Below are 19,082 nucleotides of genomic sequence, written 5' to 3'. Positions count from 1 at the left end.
CTTGCTCAGTAAGGAATTGTGGAGGCAGCTGCTGTTTACGTCGCCTGTTGCATGCAGGCATAAGTTACAATAAAATTGAACAGAGCACATCTATTGAGTGTATGTTAGGAAGGAGCATGCACATCATTCTCAGCTTTTTGCAAGAAGGGCAAGAGGCCAATAAAATGTACACCAATGAATACACAAAAGACCGGAACTCCGGACCAAGAACACACTTTATTCCAAGATTACAACCACCATTTCACCATTTCCCGAGCTAGCCACATAACCACATAAGATGGATCAAGTGCCATTAACTTTTCCCCCTTTCCCCCCTACAATCCTACTTTTCTTCCAAGACGACAGTCACCACTAACACAACATTTACCGAGAAGGAAACCCACAGCTTAGAGCACCATCTTGCAGGTAGACCATTATTTATTCATCATCATCATTATTATTCTCCATTATTAGTCATTTCATTCTGGTTGCTACTGTTGGCACCTGCGGAAAAAAAACTGTCAGGCGTTGGGAGAGGTTTAAGAAGAAAGGGGTGGGGACGCTGCCCAAGACACCCCTGCTGGCCACAGATCTGTGGAGTTTGTACCTGAGAAAGAGTTTTATTTATTCTATTTTATTCAAAAATTATCGTCATCATTATTTATATATATATATTTATATATATTTTAAAATTTTCCAACAAGTCACGCACACCCACGCACGCACACGCACGGAAGCAAAATTACAGGCGGCAGGAACGCGAAGGAAAGGTTATTCACAGCAGAAAGGAAACCCAAGGCCTCATTCCCACTTACAGATAAATCGGTGTGCGATCCGAATCAATGGATCGATTTGACATCAGAGCGTGGTTCACACTACATTTGCCCTGATCGCATTTTCTGGCATCAAAATAACCCACTTGTGGTTCCTATTCACTAATGAATTGGTTCAAAATTATTCAGTTCCAGCCCGTTGAAGGGCAAATTTGAATCAATTCCAATCTGCTTGTCGTTCACACTTGCATTGAATTGATTTGGTGAAAAAGATGCGGAAAAAATCGGTGTCAAAAAGACGTGGGTTAAATGGGTCTGGTGCATGCCCTCCCTCACCGAATCACTTCAGCGAATTGATTTAAGTGGGAACCAGGGTCATTTGAACCAGTCCAAACCAAATTGTGATCTGGTTTAAAAGGTAGTGGGAATGAGGCCGAAGAGAGAAGGACACACTCCATACATCTCTAATGCACTAAATGTTGCACACTTTGTCTTTTCCATGTGAATTTCACCACTGAGCACCATTTTTTCTTCCCTTACAAACACAATCCCACCCCGATGCCCACCCCCATTAAACCCTAAAATTATAAACTGCTCCAAGAGGGAAAAAAAGTCAGGAGAAGAGGAAAACAGAGCTTTCAGAAAAATTGCTTTTGGGAAGGGACAATGACACCACCCAGAATCCCCCTCTAGTTAGCGATGCTGGCTAGGGGGGATTCTGGGTCTCGTTGTCCCTTCCCAAAAGTAACTTCCCCAAGCTCTGAGAGGAAGCGTTGTGAAGTTTGTGCTTGGAAGTCAGAAGGAAGAGAGACGGCGCCGGAAGAAACCAGCCCCATCTCCATGGTTGTGGGTCAGACCATGGCAGGTTTGATCCTGCCCAGTTCTGGAACCTGAGGAAGTTTTCTTTTTTTGCCTGAAAGGTTTGTAAACTCTGAGTAGTATCTGAGGCCAGACTGGTCCCCATGGGCACAGGGGTGGGGAAGAGATATGGCCCCGACGGGCAAGGCGAGAAAGATCACCAGTCCAAAAGTAGAACTGGAAGAGCGGCAGAGATCAGACAGACAGACAGACACTGGCATAGACTTCAGAAGAGGCTGGCATTGCAGAGGGTGTCTCTGTGCGGGTTTGGGTAGTGGCCAGACACAATCCGCACTGGGTTCCTGTGTCCATTTGGGAGAGGGAGTCACCCTCTCCTTTTAAAAAAAAACATATTGTTTTTGCAGACTAGAGTCCTTTTGACCCCTGAGGCCTGTCCTGCATGGGCCCCAGGACTCAGTTTCAGAGCCAGGGCTTTGCCCTGAGATTTGTGACATCATAAGAGGCAAGAGTACCTTGAAGCGTGTGCAGAGTGCGTCCTCCACACACATGTACACACACACAAACAATGAGCAAAGGTGGGTTTCTAGGCTGCAGGTTAGGGAGTGGGGACAATAGGGCTTCTGGGATGAAGCGAATGAAATGAAACAGCACCATTTATGAAGTCAAAGGCTTTCATGGCCGGCATCCATAGTTTTTTGTGGAGTTTTTTTTATCTATGTGGCCATGTTCTAGAAGAGTTTCTTCCTGACGTTTTGCCAGCATTCTCTGAAGATGCCAGCCACAGATGCTGCCAAACATCAGGAATAAACTCTTCTAGAACATGGCCCCATAGCCTGAAAAACCCACAAAAAAATATAGCACCATTTGTGTTCGGTCATGACTCCCAGCCTAGCAGTTCCTGGGTCTGTTGGTCATATAAGATGTCACTGGTTGTGGTCACTGGGGATGATGGGTGTTGAAGACAAACTTAACTAGAGGACAATGGCTGGGCAAGATCGCCCCAGACCTAGCGCGTTACAAGATCAACCATGGGCTCTTTTGCATGCAGGCATCATGTTCTCCAACTGACCTCCCCTGGGAAGCACGGGAGATTCCACATGAGCAGCAGAATTTGGGGGGATACAACTCCCACTATCCACAGCTAACATGGCCACTGGGAGCTGCAATCCAGAAAGAGGTGATTTCTGGTTCTGCCGCTCAGGAATCAAACCCTGGCCTCCCACTGGATTGGGATGGGTAAACCTGGGGGTTCCAGTTCTACCCAAGTTACTGTGGGTGGCAATGTGGCCATTTCCTAGAAAAAGGAGGTGGCATTTCAGGGTTAAGCAATTTGCAGTTTTCGGTCAGTTTAGGGAAGCAAATTTGGGGTGTTGAATGTTGAGGAAACGCAGGTTGATACACAAATGACACAGCATCCCCATGAGTCCTTTTTTCCATTTGGTGGGAGATGAGATGCTCCAGGGACATGAGATGCACAGGAATCCCCAAGAAATAAATGTGTTGCTTCACATTTCCCACCCTTGCATTCTTTGCAAAAGGAGACAATAACATGCTGTCCCATCCTGTCCCTCCTCTGCATGGCCCTAGCATGAAAAGCCTGCTCTCCTTGTTAGGTAGGCAAAGACTGGGATGGGGACGGGGCTGCATCTCTCTGGTTTGGGTTCCTTACCAATAGGCATTCAAGTCTGGTGGCATAATAATCAATTTTGAGAAAGGCAGAATGATCAAGACAGTCCTCATAGCCAAATCCCCCAGCAGGAATAGTCCGAAAATGTCGGCATGTGTGTTAATCCATCTAAACAAACCACTTCTAGCCATTTCAGCTTCGCCGGGATGGGTCTTTTGCACAGGTAATGCTTCTTAGTTGCCCTGTCAAGACTGAGCCATCCCCAAAATAACTGATATTACAACTGGGATTGCTCCCAGCCCTGCTGCTAGGAAGTCACTCCATTAACCCTGGTTATGGTGAGGTCTGCAGCTACGTTCCCACTAACAAAAAAGACCCAGGATTTCAGGACTTGGTTTCCACTAAACCCCATATCAAGTGACCCATTCTGGACTGCCAAGAGGGGAGAGGCAGTTGCAGAAGTTTGGTGTTGCTTTTCAAAAGCATCAAGTAACCAGGATGTTGCTTTGGGACATTTCACAGATTGAGGCTTTCTTGGGCTGCACAACTATCGCAAGTGTAAGACAAAGAGCAAAAGAGATGCTTGTTAAGAGTAAAATGTGCATTCTGGTCAACAAAGGCTTTACATTCACCTTACATGGTACTAAGTAACCCTCCCACAAGGCTAGATGCCTAGATGAATCTCTGTTCTCCTTGACTAGAAAGCCAGCATGACATAACACTTAAATAAATCCAAGCTAGGACTGGGGAGACCCAGCTTCAAACCTCTGCTCAGTCATGAACTTTGAACTGAGGCCAACACTATCTATTGTAACCCTAGCCTACTTTGCAGGGTTGTTGTGAGGATAAAATGGGAGGAACCAATTTGAATTCCTTAAACAGAACATTAGTGTAATAATGAAGGAATGGATTCAGAGGTTTTTTGCAAGCTGGTTCTGGGATGATTTTTTTTTCTTTTGTTATAAGATAGCTATCTTCAAACTCCCATCCATCCATCCATTATTGTAAGGAGGGTTACTTTCTGGACCAAGAAAACCCAGAGTCTGCAAAAAGAACAAAGCATATAAATAGATTTGATGATAGTTTTAATTGCACCTTGAATGCCAGTTCTTTCTTCCACATTTTGATGGGAATTTCCGCACTGCACAATGATATGAGATCAAACCCCTTTAACTGTCATGGCTCTTCCCTGACGTAATCGTGGGATTTGAAGTCTGGGGAGATACTTCTCTAGCAGAGACACTGGGCTGCAATAGTGCTGGAGTTCAGGAGAGAGCAAACTAGAGCTTTCCAGCAGAGAATTCTAAGCCCTTCAACAAACTGCAAATCCCAGAATTTATTAGGAGGGAACCTAGACACATAAAGGGGTATCATAGTGTTCTAAGTATGCAGTTATATGCAGAGATGTAGTACAAGGCACAACTACAAGGAGGCAAGAAAAATCTTGCTAAGCCTATATGCAAATGAAACATACTTGCATACATTACTGATAGATCTGCTTATTTAGCATAATTTATTTGGCTGGGTTTAAATACCAGATTAGAAAGAAAATGGAACACTCAGAGCTTGGACATTGTTTTTGGACTACAACACCCAGAAATCCCCCAGCTAGAGTAGTTAAGGATTCTTGGGAGTTGTAGTCCACAAAGTAACTTTTCCAAGCTCTAGAAGTCTCTGACATGCCTGCTGACTCCCTCATGCAAAGTGACACATGGCACAGGTTATTAAAATGAATAGCACTCCCTGGGCTGGCCTGAACAGTGTAATCCTGCTGCCAAATCTTGGAAAAGTTACTTTTTTAGAGCCAGCCAGCATGCCCACTGGCCACGGCAGGTGGGGATTATGGGAATTATGTTCCAAAAGAGGACTTGATTCTACAAGACAACCCTGGAGTTTATCACACATGAGGAATTTCTTAATTTCGAATGAAAAGAAAGTGGGGTCAGAACGCATTCACTTAAAGTTGCTAGTTTCGCACAATTACGTGAATACACATTGCATTCGAACTGACTCCCCATTGCCCGAAAATAGCATGCCATTGCCCAAATTTGCGTGTGGCAGTCTATCACGCAATAACGTGAAACCACATGATTGCGCTCAGACTGACTTCCCATTGCCCGAATTTGTGTGTAGTGGGTTATCATGCAATAACATTAAACCCCATGATTGTGTTCAGATTGCCATTGGATTATACTCCCAATTTCCCTTGTCTGATAAACTCCTCTGCCTCCGTGTAGAAATCCCAAGAGGGAAGATGAGGGTGGGAAGCTGGTGTCTATAAGAAGCCAGGGTCCCAAACACTGCAGCAAGCCTGAGATTTCCTGGAGAGCTGGAAACCCAGCAAGGTTTCTAAGATTAGCAAATATAATTAGCAAAATTGCTGCGGCTAAAATAAGCCAGGAATGGAGAAAGCACCAGGGAAGGAATGAAGGGGGGTGCAGAACTTCAGCACTGATGGCTTGGGCCAGCTGTTTTTAAGGGCGCAGACAGACAAGCTGAGGCCTGGTGTGGCCACCCAACGGGTTCGTTTCAACCACCTAGAAGGGCCAGAATCTATAACATTCGCTGCCAGAGTTCAACACCCAGAATAGAAGTAATGTTTTAAAAACACACGTTTGTGCTTGTACAGAATAACTAGAATCCTAGAGTTGGAAGAGTCTAACCCAATTCTGCCATGCAGGAAGACACTGTCCAGGCAGTCCTTGTGACAGACAGCCATCCAACTTGTTTAAAAACCTCCAAAGAAGGAGACTCCACCACTCTCCAAAGCAGCATATTCCACTGTTGAATAGCTCTTACCATTAGAAAGTTCTTCCTAATGTTGAGGTGGAATTGCTTTTCCTATAGCTTGCATCCATTGTTCCATGTCCTATTCTCTGGAGCAGCAGAAAACAAGCTTGCTCCCTCTTCAATATGACATCTCTTCAAACACTTAAAAACAGTGCTATCATATCACCTCTTAACTGTCTCTTCCCAAGACTAAACACGCCCAGCTCCCTAAGGACCTGTTCAGACCAGCCATTAAGGCTGGCCTGGGGGCAGTCGGGGTGTGGCATCCATACGATGCACACCCCAACTCCGCACCCAGGCCGGCAAGACACCGCATGCCACACACCGCTCACAGCATCATGGGGCTCCTCTGGCACTGCGTCTACATGACACAGTGCCAAAGAAGCACGGAAAAGCTGCATGCCACCTGTTCTTCTTTACCACCAATCAAGGGACAGGAGCCCTCTCTAGTTTTCACTCCGGCAGCTCCATAGGGCTCTCTTCTGTAGCTATTTCTGCATCCAAAACATTGTACTAAACTTGGGAGTGCCTGCAAGCAAGAAGCTGCAGAAATGCCTCCTTCTCACCCCCTTGCCACCTTATTTTGAGTTCAGTTTCAGGAGAAGCAAAACCTCAGATTTGAGGGCAAGCAAGAAGGGGAACCAGTCACATCACTTGCCAACATATACACCAGGTTTTCTCAAACTGGCACCTTCTCTGTAGTTTGGATTATAACTCACAATTTAGGGGAGCTGTAGCCGAACTCTTCTGATAAAAACCCAGTTGAGGAAACCTGACCTTGGTGGTTTGACAGTTGCTTCAATGTTTTATTCTGTAACCCAGAGCTGTAACTTTTCCTGGGACACCCTTATCCAGGTGGTAAAGACTAATGGATGCTGTGCTATGTTAACTGAAAACCAAGGGCTGGGAGATTAATGTGGATTTCCACATTCCTGCTTACCCTGACTAGTCTTCTTGGATGAGAGAAGAAGAAAAAGTTGAGCACAAATCAACCCATCTTGCATGCTGATTCTATGCTTTGGTCCAAGTGGATTGCTTTTATGTACCCTGGCCTTTTGCTATCTCCGTTCTGAACAATCAAAGGCTGGATGGGTTTAGCTAGGCCTGAGAATACTCTACGTCTTCAGTATAGTTTGCCCAATACAAGCAAACAATATATCTTCTAATACAAAAGGCAGGACATTTCTAGTCCTCATTGTTCCAGGAATCTGTTGCAAAAATCTCCACAGACTCCTAGAAATTCTCAACTGGAAACCTAAAACATGGGATGTCTTGAGACAGCTCTCATTCTGGAGATCAGGGGTTTAATTTCAGCATTTGCAACCATCCTTGAGCAGTATGGGGCCTTTCATCCTGTAAGAGCTCTGACAGGGATGGCCACTGGTTGCTGGCACTTAAGAATGGACTGTAAAATGCCAAGACCTCTTTCTTGTCTAAATGTCTAGCCTGCATCTCATTTAAACTCCCTGCATTTATGGCCACAGAAGCAGAAGCAAGGAACAGAGACAAACACAACTGTGGTGATTTCATCAGCATAATTTATTCTCTTTCTAAATTTATTCTTATGAATGAGGGCCCGAACAGACAGGCCAAAATAAAGCTGCTTCTGGTCACTTTGGAGGTATGCTGTTTAAATGACACACACATCCTAAGGGGCCAGAAACTGTGCCAAAACTGTGCTCCAGTCCTTAGGACTGGAGCATGGCTTTGGCACGGCTTCCAACCTCTTAGGACACATGCATTATTTAGACAGCATACCTCCAAAGTGACTCAAAGCAGCTTTATTTTGTCCTGTCTGTTTAGGCCCTGAATTTGGGCTTCCTTGTTGCAGAACATCTCCTCTCATCCCCTGGGGAGAGGCGGGTAAGAAATATTGTTATTTTATCATCACATCATCTCCTTCTCCTCCTAGATCAACTTTATCCAATCTGGATCCTGCTCTACTGTTTATATCCATATCGCCAGCCTTTGTGCCCAATAGTCAGGAACAATGGGAATGATAACTCAAAACAGAGTCCATTTTAGGGAGTCAGCATGCACCCAAAGGCCACCTAGTCCAACCTCCTGCCAGTGCAAGAATCCACACCTTAAGCATCCCCAAGAAATGACCATCTACCCTCTGTCTAAAAAAACCTCAAGGTTTTTCACCTTGCAGCAGTCACAACAAAAAGGGGCAGAAACTTGAATCCAAATCAGACCACCAGGTGCAGTCTGTGAGCTGCATGAAAGATGGAAGCTTGCAAAACAGTGGGAGGGGGAAGCAAAATGAGATTGTCCCCCCATAACAATTAGTCACACAAAATGAAATTTTTCTTCAATCCCCAAATTTTTAGTGTTGCAGAGGCATTGGAAATGGTTTATACTCAGAATGCTTCTGTTTGCTGTGTTTGCATTCCCTGGGTCACTTTGGCCGCCCCTTTTCTGTGGATGCCTAAACTCAATTTTTAAATGCTCAATGGAAATATTAAGTCGCTGGATCTGAGTTAGTGACTCTCCCAGGGTCTACTCATTGTCTTTCAATATCCTCAGCTGCAGTCTTGGTGGGCCATGAAGTATGCAGCTGGTCTTCAAAGCTGGCTTTTCCATACACAACAAGTGCCTGATCCAGCTTCATTTCACAGGTTCCTTACACAACGAAGTCTATCTAGCTGCATTTATGGAGCCCAGGGATTCTCTCACAATCACTGCAAAAGTCTGGTCTCATTCTCATTTTATATCCCAGTTGCTAACTAAGAAGTGGCATTCCTGGGGGAACCCTGTCCTGCAAGTAGCCAACAAACACAGGGCTGCCTTAAACAGTATTTCTGAGTCAAAGCACATTGCTAAGTGTGGGAATGTTTGTTCAGAACCTGAAGATAGTTCAGTTTCTCACCTGTATTTTGAATTCAGCTTATATGGGGAAGAATGCAGAAAAGATTGAAACATTTTCCTGACTTTTACACTGTATTGGCCAGGAAGCATCAATTTCAAACAAAAATAAGTTTGTAAAAGATGAAGACAATCCCAACCTAAGGAGCAGCATGTGACATGACTCCAAGGTATCTTAGATCTCCATTTCCAAACAGAAAGTACAGGGTGAGTCTCCTTTATCAGAAATGTTTGGAACTAGAAGGTTTTTTTTTTTTTAATTTTGGGGAAAAAAGGTTTTTTGGATTTTGGAAACAAAATTTATTTATTTGTCAAATACACCTTATGCACATAGCCTGAAGGTAGTTTTGTACAATATTCTTACATACTTTTGTGCATGAAACAAAGTTTGCTTACACTGGACCCTCAGAAAGTAAAGGTTTCAGTGTCTCCATCCAGTCTGACCACAGTTTAAGTGCTGTGGTTCAGTGCTAAGGAATTCTGGAGATTGTTTCACAGCACTTAAAAAGGTGTCAAACTGGATTCTCTCTGCAGTGCAGATGCAGCCACTGGTTTCAGCCACACGTGAAAAATCTTTTGGTGTTTGGAGAATTTTTCAATTCTGGATAAGGGAGACTCAGCCTGTACTGAGGGACAGAAACTTGTGCAGTTCTTTACTCTGGTTCAAGCTCCCAAATCCAATGGTCTGGCCAATCAGCAGCCTGACCTCTAGCCCTACCTCTGTGAACAGCTGACTGGCTGCACTTGCACACTTTGCACACTTTCCGTTCCTACTCTCACCTTGCAGACGCATCTCTGTAGCAGCCGATCGCACCATATGATCTTCAAAATGGGCTTTAAAAAACCCACACTCTTAAAACTGTTTTGCAAATGCAAACCCTCTTGTGGCCAGAATGCACATTTAATGATGAACTCTCCCGTTGTCTTGTTTTGTTGGTTTATAAGAAAATCAACAAAGCCAACATAAATAGACCCAAAAGCATCTGAAAAGATAGTTGTGGACTGTGTAAAAATGCCTTTGATAGGACACCTCAAATTCAACACCAGTTTGGTTTCCCACAAGGAACCTTGGAAATGGAAGTTGAGTAAGGGCCCGCTTGAATTCCACTGGAGGCTGGAAAACTATAGGTGGGTTATAAACCGCCGCTTTTAGGCAGTCTGCTGCCGCCGCTGCTTGGTCCGCACGGGAGCCGTAGCACCCACACCGCGCGGCTCCCGCACGGACCGAAAAAGAAGCTCCAAAATGGAGCTTCTTCTTGCGGCGCCTCTGTGACATCGCGAGGCGCCAGGGGCGCATTCGCGATGTCACAGACGCCGTGACACGTTCAGACGCACAGCGTCCGATACGTAAAGATGGTGGCGGCCGTATGTAATGGCCGGCACCATATTGTACGGACAGAGTCCGTACTAGAGCCCGGGGCGTCTAGAAGAGACGCCCCTTTTTTAAAATGGGACGTCCTCCGGACATCCCAATAGTTCCCAAAGAACCTTGCAGGGAGAGAAAGAACACTATTTAAATCATTTTAAACACATACACCCAGAGAAAGGCAAAGGGAAGCAGCAGCTGGAGATTCTAGAAAATAAAAGCTTCACGTGGAATGAAATTCTGTCTACACCGTAAGGGCTAAGCTGTTTTAAACTGCCACAGTTTCTTTAGGAATGGTAGTTCTGCAGGGTGCTTACAAGGAGGCAGAAACAAGGATTCCTCCATACCCCAAACAGAACTCCCAAAAAGAGTTTTTATTAAGATAGGCAAACCTCATAATATGAAGCTGGTTTCAGATCATGGGTGCTGATATCCCGATGTACCCAGCCCTTCTTGGCATCTCCAGAAGGAATCTGGCCATTCAAGATCTCAGTCATTCAATGCCACCTTCCGGCCACCCTCTAAACTCCTGAGAGATTCCACTTTGGGGGAAATGGCTCCAGCCCAGGAAACCTACTTTTTGGCACCCACAACTCTGGACAAAAGAGGCTGGACCCCAGGGATCCCATGAGAGGAGATGTGGAGAGAGCCTCACTTGCCCAGATGCAGCCCGTCACTTCTCCCTGGCGCAACAAGACTCCCTTGACTTTGGCACAAAGGTGGTGCCAACTGACTCCCACCCCATAACAAGCCTGGCATACCTCGGGAGCTATGCCCACTGGCGCCACTTGGGATCTGTCATCTCTCTGGATGGCAGGAGAAGATCATAAGGGACCTTTTGGTGAGCCACTATGATGCCTTCTACCCTCAGCATCGCACATCTGGTAGGAAGCAGTTGCAAACCTTCTCCCGATTACAACCTTGGATTTGACCTTCAGTGAAAGTCACAGCCCTCTGAGGAGGATGGGAATCATGCTCTCTCGCTTCCAGATGTGAGTCAGGAGAAGCTGATCTTTCCATGTCAGGACCCCACAGGGAAACCTTCCATTTCTTGGTCAAGGAAAGAAAATGGGAGAGGGAGTGGCAGGTAGAGAATGCCAACGAGATGGCAAGCACATCTCGCTCGCTCTCTGCTTTTAATGCAGCCTCACAAGGAGAAGAAGGAGGCAGCCCATGACTTCTACTGATGGCACACCTCTGGCAAAGGAAGCAAAAAAGGACAGGGGGAATTCCTTTTAGGGAGGCGAGGCAAAGCTGCCACGCACGAGACAGGCGCCTACGTGCGGTGTCTCGGATCCACGTGCGCACCACGTGCGTGCAACTTTGTCATCTCTTCCCCCAAAGTGAATCCTCCCCAGCACCAGGAATGAGTTTTCACCCATTCCGCTACACAAAAAAATCTTGTGGAATGAGGACCCCAGAGCCCTACCCCTCTCTGGTACCAGAGACTGGCACGCTTGCAAAATGGCCCTTAGCATCTATAGAAAATGGGACACAGTCGAGCTGGCGACTCTTTCTGTCTTTCCCTGGGAGCCATTTCAAATGGAAGAGAAGGGAAGAAGGGTGTGTGTGAGAGTGGAAATAACAAATGAGAGAATGTAACCCAAAGACAAGCATGAAAATGGCACCGGAAATCAAAGCCCCGGACGGATAGATGGATGGATGGCCACAGAAGCAGAATCAGGTGTGAAGAAACAGCTACGGTGGGCAGGGGCTGAGGATAGAAGGGGAAGGTGGTGGGCTTGGGGTGGGGATGGAGGGGGTCTCTGTCTCAGCCACGGATGGCGGAGCTGGGAAGCAGCTGCAGCCAGGAGGAAGAGGGGGAGTCGTGGCGGGCAGAGAAACGACTGGAGAAGGTTACAATGAAAACCTGATTAGACAGTCAAATTTCATGGGTAAATAAACACAGGCAGGACCTCTCTGTCTCTCTCAGTGGATTTTTTTTATGGGGGGAGGCGAGAGAGGTGATGAGATGCCAAAGCCCCACCATGCCAAGCCGGCAGACACCGGCAAAGTGGGTGTGTGCCGATTGGGGGGGGGGGGATTGGCTGATGGAAAGAAAGATTGCCTTTGAATGCAGCCAAGGCAAGGGTGGGAAATGGATAATACCTGATTCCTGCATGTAAACAGTTGGGATTCTTTTTTCATTATTTTTTTTCTTTCTTTCTTTTGATACAACCTGATTGCGGAGAAATGAGAGTTTACCTGGTGAGGACTCAGTATGTAAAGACCAAGTCCGAGATACTGGACATCAGCCAGTCCCCGGCTATCATCTCAGTCACCTCCGGGGTACAATAATCCGGAAACTCAAAGTGAGAGGCGGCCCCCAAAGGGAAGAGGTCAAGGTCTTTGTCAAAGACAGACCAGTCCGGGGTCCCACAGGGCACCACCACATTTGGCGGGGCTCGGCTGGGCAGGAAATTCAAGAGCTCTTCTTCCAACTCTTCATCCGAGGAGGCGAAGGAAGAGGGAGGTGACCGGGTGGATGCCGGAGAAGAGATCTCAGAGGACCTTGCCTCGTCCAAGAAGGGCTTGGTCAACCCGACAGCTTCATGGTCTTTCGTCTCTCCAGAGTTGGACGGCCACCCGCCTTTCTCGTTGGAGTTTGGCACCACGTGCCAGAACTCCTTGGTGGGCATTTTCGGGCTGTCATCCAAAGACGTCTCCAAGAGCCGCACTTCTAGGGGGTCATCATCATCCTCCGGCTCGGGTGTCGACCGTCCCACCTGACCGCTGGCTCTGGGATCCTGCTTGGGCACGTGCCTTCGGGTGGAGGCCACCCTCCCTAGGACTGAGGGCTTGATCTTCACCGGTACTCTTGGGCGAGACTTGGCATTGCCCATCTTCCCCTTCTTCCTGGGTCGGTACTTGTAGTCGGGATAGTCAGCCATGTGCTTCAGCCGTAGGCGTTCCGCCTCCTTGACGAAAGGGATCTTCTCGCAGTCCTGCAAGAGTTGCCAACGCCGGCCGAGGCGCTTGGAAATCTCGGCATTGTGCATGTCCGGCCACTGGTCCATAATCTTCCGCCGTTCGTTCTGGGACCAGACCATGAAGGCGTTCATGGGGCGCTTGATGTGCCCGCTGGGTGTCTTGCACCAGCCTGGTTCTCCTTTGGCATCCTTCAGGATCAGGGCATCTTTGGGACACACCTCCCTCTTGGTCTCTGTCCCCCGGTTCCTGACGCTCCTTTGCTGCACCATCCTGCCAAGCTGACCTTTTTTCCTCCAGACCTTCTCTTGCTTTCTCTCCTTTTCTTGCCAGATGCTGATCTCAAACCAAGGGTTATTTTTTCATCGTCCACTGGCGGGTGGGCAAAGAAGCAGCAATTCTCAATCTCTCTGCCTGCCGGTGAGCGCTTTCCCTTGGTCCACGCCCCCCTTTTAACTCAGTCTCTCGAAGGCGCTCGCTGGCACATTGACAGAAGCGCCTGTGGCACTGTCTTCCATGCAGGGCAGCCACCGCCGTACCTCCTGGTGACGCCAGAGAAGGGATTGCCGGCGAGTAGAGAGTTGTCTTGGCTGCCTCCAAATGTTTTTTTAAAAATGTATGCAAAAAATTCAGCGGCTGGTGGGTGTCAGCGCCAAGCTGGGGGCTTCTCTGTGCTCAGCATCACTCGAGGACGACCCAGGCATCACGCCTTCTCTCGCTTGCCGCTAATGTTCAACCCTTGGGGCAGGAAAAAAGGAAGAAAGAAAGAGCAATGAAATGAATGGATGGGTGAACGAAGAGGTCAGAAGAGAGGGGCTCCCAGCCCCCGGAGTGCCTTCCACGCCTCCTGGCTCCACCACCCGACTCACGCCCACCTCTGGCTCCGTCTCTCCCCTCTTTGCTGCCTTCTCTTATAGCCCATCCTTGCTGACAGCCCCTCTTCCTCCTCCTCTTCCCCCACTCCTCAGCCCCTCCCCTCCTGTACAGTGCAAGTCGGGGGGAGTGTGCACATTGCTGGTGCACACTGCTGCTTGGAGTAAACACCAAGGTGCTTATTCTATCAATGGGAGGCCCCTCCTCGCCCGCCACGTCATTGGTTGCGGGGCAGGAAAGGAGCATTTGCATCCCCCAATCCGAGAGGAGTTGCTGGAGAGAATGTCAAAAACTTTCTCCCTCCTCTGCCCAACAAAGGATGCTTGCCCACCCACCCTTTCCTCCCTGGCATCTCTTCCTGATGGGCAAGCCTCTGCAATCCCTCATCCCATCATCCCCTGCAATCCTAGACTGTTCCAGAAGAGCAAGGGATAGTCAGCAGCCCAGTTTAGGAGACCCCTCCCCCGTGTGCAATTTTGGAGAACTCCTTTGTGTGCAATTTTGCAATCGAGGGCATTTTTGCAAAATTGGCATAGTTTGTAGTGGCACACCAGTTTGAACCTTGGACTGCCCTAGGAGTCCAACGCAAGTAAAATTCATCCACCAAATGTCTGCCCGAAATTAAAATGGCTTCATGATTCTAGAGACCAGGGTTCAAATCCCAGATCAACTATGGAAACCCCTTGGGTGACCTTGGGCAAGTCACACACTCTCAGCCGCAGAGGATGGCAATGGCAAATCCCCTTGAAAGAAACTTCCCAAGAGGTTTGCCATAAGTCAGAAACAACTTCAAGGCACACAACAACAGCAGCAGCAGCAGCAACAGCAACAACAGCATGGATTTACCAAATTTGTGGCTGCTGCTGTAGGGCAATTAGTCAGGAAAAGCACTTCACATTCCTAAGAGCCTTCAAGGGGTTGGGAAGAATGAGTTTAAGCATTAAGGAAAAAGAGACATTTTAAAGAATCCTACAAGACACCAGAGAGTCAGCTTGGTGGTGTGGTTTGAGTGTTGGACTAGGGACTTTATCATACTGGAGGCAAGCATCATTAAATCAGCATTAAATCCCGTCAATATTGCGCAATAACTGTTTTATTTTCATACGACGTCACACAATCCTGTGCGTAAAGTGGCAAAATTGCACCGCTTTTTATTCACGGGAAAATCACACTTTTGCAGCTTTATTCACAGGATAGATAATGGCACGATAATGGCAACATCATGTGAAAATCAACTCATTATTGCTCAATATTGGTAGGATTTAATGCTGATTTAATGACGCTTGCCTCCCTAGGACTCAGGGTTCAAATCCTGGCTCAGGCATGAAAACCCTTCTGGATGACCTTGGGCAAGTCACATATTCTCAGCCTCAGAGAATGTCACTGGCAAACCACTCTGAAGAAATCTTGCCAGGAAACCCCATGATAGGGTTGCCTTAGTTGGAAATGACTTGAAGGCACACAACAACAACAGGGCACCAACCAACCATCATCCCTGAAAATCAGGTCTGGACTAGATAAACCTAATATTATGTAATTAATTTGCACCCTTCCTTTCTGTCATCAATGGGGTCAAAGGCAGCTTCCAACAAGGCTAATACGAGACAGAGCTAAAAAAACTGATAACATGTCAATTTATGGCAACCCCATTAATTTCATAGGGCCTTCTTACGGCAAGTGTTTTGCCAGTCCCTTCCTCTGAAATATAGGCTTACTATTCTTCAGTGGTCTCCCATCCAAATGCTACCTGATCCTTTTTAGCTAGCTATACCAAGAACTGAACCCAGAACCTTCCGCACCCACAGGGAGCTCTCCATTAGGGCTGAACATCCCCAGAATTTCAGAAGTCGCTCTTAGCAAGGAGGTTTGCCAAAGGCTGAGTCTGGGTTTCTTCCAGAAGCAATGCAATAATTTACTGGTCTGCCTTTACATTTAATAAGTACAGTTAACAGCAATTTATGATATAAGCAACTATATAGATACTACTTGGTGGGGATTTTCTTCTGGTCAGTGTTATTAGCTTGCTTTAACACACTGTGTCCTCTCCCCTTGAGCCCATGATACAAGACTGGTTAAAGATCATGGGAATTGTGTGGTTCTCCACATGTTCTTGGAGTGCAACTCCCAGTAGCCCTAGCCAGAGAACCACAAGATGGGTGTTGCAGTCCTCTGAGCATCTCGAGGGCCACATGATTCAAGCCCCTGTCCCATTAATCCAAACCCACACTGGAGGGGCCAAAACCCTTCACCTGTGAGATTTGCCACTCCAAAAACAGTAACAACCAATGGAAAGCACAATCTATGGGAAAGTGTGGATGCTGCATATACACAACATGTTGTTGCTGATGGAATCTGGTGTTTTGGGGTTATTTAGGCCCTGTATTATATTGTATGTGTGCCTTCAAGTTGTCTCCAATTTATGACAACCCTAAAGCTAATCTAGCATATGAATTTATCACACTGGGGCTAATTTCAGCCATAAAGAGAGATTAAAGCAGCCCGCAAATAAAGCAAAAATGGCAAGTAATTGCACAAAAGTGATATTGGTAATGTATTGTTGCTGAAATCTCGAAAGTAAAAAGGTGTGTATTACTGCTTCTTTGTGACCACTTTAATGGCGGGTTTTGTGTGACATCATGTGAAACTGTTTCACATCATTACATGATTTTTCTGGGGTATTCATGGGATAAACTCCCGATCTCCTTCATGTGATAATCTCCATAAAGGGTGTTTTTGGCAGGTTTCATCAGAGGGGGTTTGCCATGGCCATCCTCTGAGGCTGAGAGAGTGTGACTTGCCCAAGGTCACTCAGTTCATTTTCATGGCTGAGCTGGGATTCAAACCCTGGTTTCCAGAGCCATAGTCCAACACACAAACTGCTACCCTTCCCTATATCTCAGGGTGAGAGCCAGGGTAGTATAGTGGTTTGAGCACTGGACTCTGGAGACCAGGGTTCAGTTCCCCACTCAGCCATGGAAACCCACTGGGTGACCTTGGGCAAGTCACAGACTCTCAGCCCTATAAGACCTAAAGATGAGGTGGCCTTAGGCTTGCCCTAAGTTGGAAACAACTAGAAGGTGCATAACAACAATATCTCAGGCCAGCCTACAAAATTTAAAAATCTTAAGTGATTATAATTCTACAGTCTAAACCCTTACAAATTTAACCAAATAAAACAAGTTAAAACCATGCACAATGGGAAAAGAGAATCCAGCTATTAGGCTTTAACAAACGCTTCGCTTTCCCCAGGCCTCAACTGACCCAAGAACGTCTGCAACTACATTTCAGAGAAGACTGCACCAGAAGCTATGCAACTCTTCAGCTCTGCTATAAATGTTTTGCAAGAGTAAGCCCATACTCACCTCTTGTGCACCATCTTGGGTACCAGTCTAGTCCAGCATCCTTCCAGGCACTTGGCTCTCTCCATTGCTGGCCTTGTCTTTCCCCTGGCTCTTTTTGCATCCAACAAGGAAGGGTCCCTGCCTTCCTGACTGGGTGCCTCTGTGGCCCTGAACCCCCCCCCCCTCAGCCCCTCCTAGCCATCCTTGGACTACATGGTTCAGCAGCTATCAAAAGATGGAGCATCCAGCAAGACTTCCCAAAATATGGCCTTTGGGGGAGTTGCTCATGGCACCAGCTCCTCCCACTGAAAGCTGAAGCCCACAGGTCCATGACTTAACCCTTAATAGCCACAACCTGGGGCTCCTGGTAGCCTACTTCTTGTTGAGGTGTGCCCTCAAGTTATTTCCCACTGATTGCGAGCCTATCATGGGGTTTTCTTGGCAAGATTTGTTCAGATGAGTTTTTTGTGGGTTTTTCGGGTTATGTGGCCATGTTGTAGAAGATTTTCTTCCTGATGTTTCGCCAGCATCTGTGGCTGGCATCTAAGCTGGGATTCGAACCATGGTCTCCACAGCCATAGTCCAGCACTCAAACAGAAACAATTTGAAGTCACACAATACTCACAGAACACACTGCCTCCTTGCTAGCAGACCTGAAGGTGGATTGCAAAGGGAGGGTTTGACTTGGGGAGCAGAAACTAGGAGGTGCAATTGAGGGCTACCTCACCAGAACAAGTCCAGAACAATCCTGTGCCTATGTGCCCAGTTAAAATATATGTTTCTTTGAAACGGGTGTGAATCCTATGGAGCTTCAAATATTGTTGGACTGCAAATCCCATCAGCTCTAGTCAGGCCAGCCAATGGTAAAGGGTGATGAAGTCCAACAATATCTAGAAGGCTGCTGCAGAATTGCCACCCATGCTTCAAAACCAGATGTTCCAAAAGGCTAGAAGCCATGCTGGATTAGACCAAAGGCAGGGGCCCTTTCACACTGTGCAGATATATATTAGGAGGAACTTCCACTAATTTTTATGTACCAGTGCAAGATTATAAATTTTTAAAGTAATTTAAGCAAAACTGTGACACGTCTCACCTGAGTGGAAGAAAGAGAGAAACAGGGACATTTTAAAAGCACTGGAAAACTGGGAGGACAGAGGATTAAACAGACCTGTCCTTGCCCAATTGAGACAGTTGGAGGGATTAAAGCAACATTGTGAGCCACCTTGGGTCCCTTGTTGGGGAAAAGGTGACATAAAAATGAAAATAAATAAATAAATAAATAAATAAATAAATAAATATTGCTGCAATGGGTCCTTTAAGGGGCAAATGGGTGCCACAGCAGAGAAGGCCCTTCTGCCTGTCATCCTGCAGCATATTGCCCTGACTGATGGCACACAATAACAGAGGATACTGGGTTAGACAGATCAATAGTTCAATTAAATGATAAGGCAGATGTAGGTATATACAGAGGGCCCTCAGTACCCACTGGCATTTAGTTGTAGAACCCCCCCCCCCCCTTGAATACCAAAATCTGTGGGTGCTCAAGTCCTATTACAGTTGGCCCTCCCCATTTGTGGCTTTGACTTTTGCAGATGTAATTATCCATGGATTTGATTAATATGTTTTCTCTAGGCATCTCTAGGTCCTCCAGCACAATTCTATAGTTGACATCTGCCAAACGTTGAGAAATTCCTAGATAGAACACTTCTCTAGGCATT

General features: G+C 46.7%; 1 protein-coding gene across 1 annotated transcript; it reads right to left on the bottom strand.

Annotated features, from left to right (window-relative positions):
* Window positions 1-11,549: 11,549 nt before the first annotated feature.
* Window positions 11,550-17,779, bottom strand: SOX12 (SRY-box transcription factor 12). Its single transcript, XM_042464528.1, has 2 exons — window positions 17,386-17,779; window positions 11,550-13,888 (listed from the first exon to the last, which is right to left on the bottom strand). Exon 2 carries the CDS (start codon window positions 13,420-13,422, stop codon window positions 12,439-12,441), a length of 984 nt encoding a protein of 327 aa, XP_042320462.1. The 5' UTR covers window positions 13,423-13,888; window positions 17,386-17,779; the 3' UTR covers window positions 11,550-12,438.
* Between the last annotated feature and the right edge of the window lie 1,303 nt (window positions 17,780-19,082).

Source organism: Sceloporus undulatus, chromosome 4 (genome assembly GCF_019175285.1).
Source record: "Sceloporus undulatus isolate JIND9_A2432 ecotype Alabama chromosome 4, SceUnd_v1.1, whole genome shotgun sequence".
NCBI lineage: Eukaryota > Metazoa > Chordata > Lepidosauria > Squamata > Phrynosomatidae > Sceloporus > Sceloporus undulatus.
This window is presented reverse-complemented; position numbering and strand designations above follow the sequence as displayed.

Excerpts from the sequence above, each read along its gene's own strand:
- SOX12 (XM_042464528.1), bottom strand. The coding sequence starts at position 13,422 with ATGGTGCAGCAAAGGAGCGTCAGGAACCGGGGGACAGAGACCAAGAGG.